Raw genomic sequence first — 8,418 nt, 5'->3', positions numbered from 1 at the left:
CCGAAGCCCAAGCCGCAGGCGACGCAGAGGTAGAGGGTCTCGCCGCGGTGCAGCCGCGCGTGCCGCTCCAGTGACGCCGCTTCTTGAAGACCTTGGGGCAGGCGGGGCAGGGGTGGGTGCCCCCCTCGTGCGCCCGGCGGTGGGCGCGGAGCCGGCTGGCCGTGCCGAACCCGCGCCGGCATTCGGGGCAGGAGAAGGCGGCGGCGGCGGCACCGTGGGCCTCCCGCTCGTGCCGCCGCAGCTCCTCGGCCGAGCCGCAGCCGCGCTCGCACTCCCCGCAGCGGAAAGGCGGCGGCGGCGGAGAAAGCGGCGGCGTGGGGGAGTCGGGTTTGGCGTCGGGCGCCGGCGTTTCGCCGCTCTCCTTCTCGGTGGCGGTTCGCCCTGGTGCTCCAGCAGCTCCTCGGGGGCGGGGAAGAGGCGGCCGCACTCGGAGCACTCGTAGGGGTGGGGGGCCGGCGCCTCGGCGCGGGTCTCGGCGCGGCGGTGACCGCGGCGATGCTGAAGGCAAAGGGCCGGGGAGGGGAAGAGCGCCCGGCACTCGCCGCACTGGTACCGCACCGGCCCCCCGCGGGGGTGCTGGGTTTGGTGGGCCAGCAGCTCGGCGGGCGAGGGGAGCAGGCGGCCGCAGTCCAGGCACTGGTAGCGCGGGGTCGCGGCGGCGGCGGGGGAGGGGCGGCCCGTGGCCGCGCTGGTGGACGAGGACCTCCCCCAGCGTGTCGAAGAGCCCCCCGCACTCGGAGCACATGTACTGGTGCTGCAGCAGCAGCGCGGGCTGGGCCTGCGCCATCCCTGGGGGGCAGAGGAGGGGGGAGTTGGGGGGGGGGGGAGCGGAGGCTCTGCCCCACTGAGGGGGGGGGGTCAGGGGATGCGGGAAAGGGGAGGGGGAGATGCTGCCGTGGGGCGGAGAAGCATGGCAGGGACCCCGGCTGAGGGGCTTGATATAGGGCCCAGGTTGCAGCTGTGGGGCTGAGGGGCCGGGTCTAGGGCAAGGGCCCCGGCTGTGGGGCCCCGTATAGGGCTGGAGGATACCTCTGTGGGGCACAGAGAGCCGGGATGGGGCGGAGGGGCCCTGCTGTGGGGCAGAAGGACACGGTATAGGCCCGCGGGCTCCCGCTGTGGGGTAGAGAGACCCGGGGTGAGGAATAGGGACGGCGGGAACCACGCTGTGGGGCCGCGGGACCCGCTATGGGGCTGGAGGATCCCGCTGTGGGGCCGGAGGATCCCGCTGTGGGGCCGGAGGATCCCGCTGTGGGGCCGGGGGACCCGCTATGGGGCTGGAGGATCCCGCTGTGGGGCCGGGGGACCTCGGAGCCGCCGCGACTCGCGGCCGCAGCCCCGGGACTCACCGCAGCCTCCGCTCCGCTGCGCCGCCGTCTCCTCCCGGCGCTCACACCCTTCCAACGAGCGCCCTCATTGGCCCGAGCGGCGCCAGCCAATCAGCGGGCTCGGCACTGCCGGCGGGGCGAGGCCAGCGAGCCACGCCCCTAGGGCCCACCGCGCTCCGCCCCGCCGAGGGGGCGGGGGAACAAAGACAGGCCACGCCCCCTCCCCTCGCCAGGGGCGCATGCGCAGGGGCGGGCGGGGGGGCGGGGTCCTGTGCGCATGCGCTCGGGGCGAAGCGTGCGGGGGGGGGTCACGGCACGTGCGCTTGCACGCGGGTGTGCACGGGGGAGGGTGGGGTGTCACGGGTGCCCGTTGCACGCGGGGGGCGGGGGGGGAGGTGTCGGGCGGAGGCGTTGCACGTCGGGCGGGCAAAGCGTTGCGCGTGGGTGCGCGCGAGGGGGGGGGGGGGGGTCGGGGGCGTTGCACGTGGGCGTGCGTGGGGCCCCGTGCCCGGTTTTCCACGTAGCGAGGCGTGTGCAAGCGCGAGGCGGGAGGGGGGCGGGCCGGGATACGCCGCTACGCAATCGGCGTAGCCCTCGTACGCCGCCTGCGTTCCGGCACTACGTCCATGGCTTAGCGGCCGTACGTGTCCCCAGCTTACGCCACTAGCGTAGCGTTTATCCGCCGGCTACTTCCGGGCCCTACGCCATTTGCGTCCCCGCCCTACGCCGCCAGCGCAAGCGCCGGCCCGCCGCCGCGCATGCGCGCGGGCGGAGCGCGCGGGGGGGCGTGGCGCGGAGGGGCGCGCCGGCCCCTCCCACACACGTGGGTCACGAGGCCGGCGGCCGGGGGTCCGCGTGCCGCCGGCGGCGCATGCGCGGAGGGGCGGTGGCCGCCCGCCGGGCGGCGGAGGGGCGGCCGCGCGCCTGCGCGGTGGGCGTGGCCAGGCGGGGAGCGGCGGACGGCGGGGCCAACGCGCTTGCGCCGCGGGGGGTGGGGGCGTGTCCCAGCGGGGGGCGTGTCCCAACCGGGAGGGGCGGCGCATGCGCAGAGCGATCGAAGGTGCCAGAAGGATCCGGGCGGGAGGCGGCGGCACCGGTGAGGAGCGCGGGGCCGCGGTGGGGTCGGGTGTGGGGGGTCCCTGAGGTAAAAACCCCCTTCGCGGGGCCGGGGGTGGCGGTGGGGGCCGGGCTGAGTGGCGGGAGAGCGCGGCGACGGCCTCCGGGGCGGCCGCGGCCTCCGGGGCGGCGGGGCTGAGGGCGGTGACGGCGCCTGAGGGGCGGCCTGTGGGGACGGGGGGGGGCTGGGGGGGTCCCGGGACCCCCCGTGGGGGTGAGATGGGGCTGGGCGGGCACAGGGGGGCGGCCCGGAGGAGGGCGGGGGGGGGGGGTTGTTACGGGGGGGGGGGGCCTTTGGGGGGGAGGGGGCTGCGACCCCCGGGTGGTGGGGGGGGGAAGGGCGGGAGGCAGCCGCGGGTTTGGGGCGTGAGGTCACGGCTGGGGAGCCCCGGGGGTGGGGGTGGGAGGTGAGGTCACGGCGTCGGTGGGGGCGGGGAGCGCCGGGGGTCCCGCCCCTCACCCCGCTCCCCTCCCCCGTACCCCCCCCCTCCCAGGCAGCCTCAGCCCCCGCGGCTCGTTACCGGACACCCCCTCCCCCCCGCCCACCCCCCCCGTCCCCGTCCCCCCCCCCCCCCCAGCCGTGGAGTCCCTGCGCGCCTTCTCCCAGCTCCACTCCCCGCGGGGGGGGGGCGGCGGCGGCACCCGGACCCCCCCGGGCTCCCCCATGGCCCGGCGACCCCCCCCGCCGCCCTGGGAGGAAGAGGAGTGCCTGGAGTATTATGGGATGGTGTCGCTGCACCGGCTGTTCGAGGTGGTGGGGGCCCAGCTGACCCCCAGCGACGTGGCCGTCCTCTCCTTCCTGCTGGACGAAGCCCACCCGGGGTCGCACCCCCTGGACCCCGCGCTGTGGGGCGGCGAGGACGGCCCTTCCCCCCTCCTGGAGAGCTGGAAGCGGCGGCGGCGGCGGCGCGGCGACGGGGCGGAGGCGCGAGCGCGGCCGCGGGACGGCGTCGAGCTGCTGCTGGAGCTGGAACGTCGCGGTTTGTGCGATGAGGGAAACTTCCGGCACCTGCTGCGGCTGCTGCGCGTCCTCACCCGCCACGACCTGCTGCGCTGCGTCACCCTCAAGCGCCCGCGCCCGGGTAAGCGCCGCGCCGCCGCCGCCGCGCCGCCCGCCCCCGCCGAAGCGCGGTTTTGGAGGGGTTTGGGGTTTTTTGGTTTTTCCGGCAGTTTCGCCGGAAAGATTCACCTGCGGCCCCGCCGTGGTGGGCGGCTGCCTGAACGCCGCCACCCCCCAGCCGCGGCAGGAGCGCTGGGAGACGGGTAGGTGACGCGGGGCGCGGCGCGGGGGTCCCCGTGGGGGTTGGGGGGCGCGCCGTGGGGCGGCGTGGCGGGTGGGCGGGGCGCGCCGTGGGGCGCAGATTCCCACTCCTCTCCCCGCCACAGGCTCCAGCTCCGGCAAGCGGAAGCGGACGAGCCGAGGCCGGACGCGGCCGCCCCTCCCCCGCCGCGCCCCCCCGCCACCCCCCCGGGACCCCCCGGCCAAAGTCACCTGCGGTAGGTGCCCCTCCCCCCGCTCGGCACACTGGGAGGGCGCTGGGGGCGCTGGGAGAGCCGGCCCAGTGCGGGCGCTGGGAGGGCACTGGGAGCGCTGGGAGAGCCGGCCCAGTGCAGGTGCTGGGGGAACTGGGAGCGCTGGGAGAGCCGGCCCAGTGCAGGTGCTGGGGGAACTGGGAGCACTGGGAGCGCTGGGAGAGCCGGCCCAGTGCGGGTGCTGGGGGAACTGGGAGCACTGGGAGGGCACTGGGAGAGCCGGCCCAGTGCGGGCGCTGGGAGGGCACTGGGAGCGCTGGGAGAGCCGGCCCAGTGCGGGTGCTGGGGGAACTGGGAGCACTGGGAGGGCACTGGGAGCGCTGGGGGCACTGGGAGAGCTGGGAGAGCCGGCCCAGTGCGGGCGCTGGGGGAACTGGGAGCGCTGGGAGGGCACTGGGAGCGCTGGAAGAGCCGGCCCAGTGCGGGTGCTGGGAGGGCACTGGGAGCGCTGGGAGAGCCGGCCCAGTGCGGGTGCTGGGAGGGCACTGGGAGCGCTGGGAGAGCCGGCCCAGTGCGGGTACTGGGGGAACTGGGAGCGCTGGGAGGGCACTGGGAGCGCTGGGAGAGCTGGCCCAGTGCGGGTGCTGGGGGAACAGGGAGCACTGGGAGGGCACTGGGAGCGCTGGGAGAGCCGGCCCAGTGCGGGCGCTGGGAGGGCACTGGGAGCACTGGGAGGGCACTGGGAGCGCTGGGAGAGCCGGCCCAGTGCGGGTACTGGGGGAACTGGGAGCACTGGGAGCGCTGGGAGAGCCGGCCCAGTGCAGGTGCTGGGGGAACTGGGAGCACTGGGAGGGCACTGGGAGCGCTGGGAGAGACGGCCCAGTGCGGGTACTGGGAGGGCACTGGGAGCGCTGGGAGAGCCGGCCCAGTGCGGGTACTGGGGGCACTGGGAGGACACTGGGAGAGCCGGCCCAGTGCGGGTACTGGGGGCACTGGGAGGGCACTGGGAGAGCCGGCCCAGTGCGGGTGCTGGGGGAACAGGGAGCACTGGGAGGGCACTGGGAGCGCTGGGAGAGCCGGCCCAGTGCGGGTGCTGGGGGAACTGGGAGCACTGGGAGGGCACTGGGAGAGCCGGCCCAGTGTAGAAACTGGGAGAACTGGTCATGTTGGCCCCAAACAGGAACTGGAAGAGCTGCGTTTTGCATCTAGTACAGGAACTGGTGTTACTGGGCGCACTGGTCCCGTTGGGTCTCTATGAGCAGTACAGGGGTACTGGGGGATCTGGAGTCCGTCCCAGTGCAGGAACTGGTGTTACTGGGCACACTGGTCTCATTGGGTTTTTCTGTGCAATACAGGGGTACTGGGGGATCTGGAGCCCGTCCCAGTACAGGAACTGGTGTTACTGGGCACACTGGTCCCGTTGGGCCTCTATGAGTAATACAGGGGTACTGGTGGATCTGGAGCCCGTCCCAGTACAGGAACTGGTGTTACTGGGCACACTGGTCCCGTTGGGCCTCTATGAGTAATACAGGGGTACTGGTGGATCTGGAGCCCGTCCCAGTACAGGAACTGGTGTTACTGGGCACACTGGTCCCGTTGGGTCTCTATGAGCAGTACAGGGGTACTGGGGCATCTGGAGTCTGTCTCAGCGCAGGAACTGGTGTTACTGGGCACACTGGTCCCATTGGGTCTCTATGAGCAGTACAGGGGTACTGGGGGATCTGGAGTCTGTCTCAGCGCAGGAACTGGTGTTACTGGGCACACTGGTCCCGTTGGGTCTCTATGAGCAGTACAGGGGTACTGGGGGATCTGGAGTCTGTCTCAGCGCAGGAACTGGTGTTACTGGGCACACTGGTCCCGTTGGGTCTCTATGAGTAATACAGGGGTACTGGCGGATCTGGAGCCCATCCCAGTACAGGAACTGGTGTTACTGGGCACACTGGTCCCGTTGGGCCTCTATGAGTAATACAGGGGTACTGGTGGATCTGGAGCCCGTCCCAGTACAGGAACTGGTGTTACTGGGCACACTGGTCCCGTTGGGTCTCTATGAGCAGTACAGGGGTACTGGGGGATCTGGAGTCTGTCTCAGCGCAGGAACTGGTGTTACTGGGCACACTGGTCCCGTTGGGTCTCTATGAGTAATACAGGGGTACTGGCGGATCTGGAGCCCGTCCCAGTACAGGAACTGGTGTTACTGGGCACACTGGTCCCGTTGGGCCTCTATGAGTAATACAGGGGTACTGGGGGATCTGGAGCCCATCCCAGTACAGGAACTGGTGTTACTGGGCACACTGGTCCCGTTGGGTCTCTATGAGTAATACAGGGGTACTGGTGGATCTGGAGCCCGTCCCAGTACAGGAACTGGTGTTACTGGGCACACTGGTCCCGTTGGGTCTCTATGAGTAATACAGGGGTACTGGGGGATCTGGAGCCCATCCCAGTACAGGAACTGGTGTTACTGGGCACACTGGTCCCGTTGGGTCTCTATGAGTAATACAGGGGTACTGGTGGATCTGGAGCCCGTCCCAGTACAGGAACTGGTGTTACTGGGCACACTGGTCCCGTTGGGTCTCTATGAGTAATACAGGGGGACTGGTGGATCTGGAGCCCGTCCCAGTACAGGAACTGGTGTTACTGGGCACACTGGTCCCGTTGGGTCTCTATGAGCAGTACAGGGGTACTGGGGGATCTGGAGTCTGTCTCAGCGCAGGAACTGGTGTTACTGGGCACACTGGTCCCGTTGGGTGTCTATGAGTAATACAGGGGTACTGGGGGATCTGGAGCCCATCGCAGTACAGGAACTGGTGTTACTGGGCACACTGGTCCCGTTGGGTCTCTATGAGTAATACAGGGGTACTGGCGGATCTGGAGCCCGTCCCAGTACAGGAACTGGTGTTACTGGGCACACTGGTCCCGTTGGGTCTCTATGAGTAATACAGGGGTACTGGCGGATCTGGAGCCCGTCCCAGTACAGGAACTGGTGTTACTGGGCACACTGGTCCCGTTGGGTCTCTATGAGCAGTACAGGGGTACTGGGGCATCTGGAGTCTGTCTCAGCGCAGGAACTGGTGTTACTGGGCACACTGGTCCCGTTGGGTCTCTATGAGTAATACAGGGGTACTGGCGGATCTGGAGCCCGTCCCAGTACAGGAACTGGTGTTACTGGGCACACTGGTCCCGTTGGGTCTCTATGAGCAGTACAGGGGTACTGGGGGATCTGGAGCCCATCCCAGTACAGGAACTGGTGTTACTGGGCACACTGGTCCCGTTGGGTGTCTATGAGTAATACAGGGGTACTGGGGGATCTGGAGCCCGTCCCAGTACAGGAACTGGTGTTACTGGGCGCGCCGCTCCCCTCGGCTCTCCATGTGCAGTCCGGGGCGAGGGGTGCCCGGCGCCCTCGCCCCTCTGACCCCCTCCCCGTTTCCCCCTCCCCCCCCCCGCAGACATCCGCCTGCGCGTCCGCGCCGAGTACTGCGAGCACGAGTCGGCGCTGCGCCGCGGCGTGGCCTCCCGCCGCCCGCGCGGCCCCGGGCGCCAGCTGGACGTCTTCGGCCAGGCCAGCGGCGTGCTGAAGTCGCGCGACCTGGGCTCCATCCTCTGCGACATCAAATTTTCGGAACTCTCTTACCTGGACGCTTTTTGGGGCGATTACCTCAACGGGTCGCTGCTGGAGGCGCTGAAGGGCGTCTTCCTGACGGAGGGGCTGCGCCGCGCCGTGGGCCGCGAGGACGTGCGGCTCCTCGTCAGCGTCGACCAGGACGATTACGAAGCCGGACGCCGCCTGCTGCTGCGCGCCGCCGGGGGCGGGGCGCGCCCCCCCGCCTGAGGGCGATCCCCCCCCCCCCCCAAAATGAGGCGGGGGGGTGGGGCGCACGCGCGTGCGACCCCTCCCCCTTTATTTTTCTAGGCCGGCCCCCCCCTTTTTGGGGGGGGGGGGAGGGGCGTGTACATATGTAAATGGTTCATTAAAGCGACGAGCTGCCGGCGGCGCCGTTTCCCCCGTGTCTCGCCTGCTTGGGGAGGGGTGTGATGTCGTTGCGGGCCTGTGATGTCAGCGGCGGAGCAGGTTGGGGGGGTTCCAAGGGGGCGATGATGTCATTGCCGGCCTGTGAAGTCACGGGGGAAGCAAGTGAATGGGGGGGGAGGGGCTCCAGGTGCGTGGTGATGGCATTGGGGACCTGTGATGTCACTGGAGCAGCAGGCGAGGGTGGGGAGCTCCAGGTGGCTGATGATGTCACTGGAGGCCTGTGATGTCACCGGAGGAGCAGGTGAGTGGGGGGAGGGGTTAGAAAAGAGAAAACCTGCGAAACGCTGAAAACGGGGGGAAAAGGCAGGCGCGGGGGGGGGAGGGGCGTGGCCAGGGCCGCGCTTTGGGCTCGGGATTATTTCAATTTTAAAGCGGTGGGAACCGGGATTACCCGGGATTATCCGGAGTCGGGATTAACCGGGATTACCCGGATTATCCGGGATTGGTATTATCCGGGACCGGGATCACCCGGGA

General features: G+C 70.3%; 1 protein-coding gene across 1 annotated transcript; it reads left to right on the top strand.

The window, feature by feature from the left end:
* Positions 1–3,105: 3,105 nt before the first annotated feature.
* Positions 3,106–7,780, top strand: LOC309416386 (DNA-binding death effector domain-containing protein 2-like; the record flags this gene model as incomplete). The annotated part of the gene is made up of 4 exons (XM_082015942.1): positions 3,106–3,523; positions 3,612–3,704; positions 3,828–3,938; positions 7,361–7,780. 4 exons carry the CDS (start codon positions 3,106–3,108, stop codon positions 7,741–7,743), a joined length of 1,005 nt encoding a protein of 334 aa, XP_081872068.1. The 3' UTR covers positions 7,744–7,780.
* Between the last annotated feature and the right edge of the window lie 638 nt (positions 7,781–8,418).

The sequence above is a fragment of the Phaethon aethereus genome (genome assembly GCF_964289735.1).
Source record: "Phaethon aethereus genome assembly, contig: HAP1_SCAFFOLD_757, whole genome shotgun sequence".
Lineage (NCBI taxonomy): Eukaryota > Metazoa > Chordata > Aves > Phaethontiformes > Phaethontidae > Phaethon > Phaethon aethereus.
This window is presented reverse-complemented; position numbering and strand designations above follow the sequence as displayed.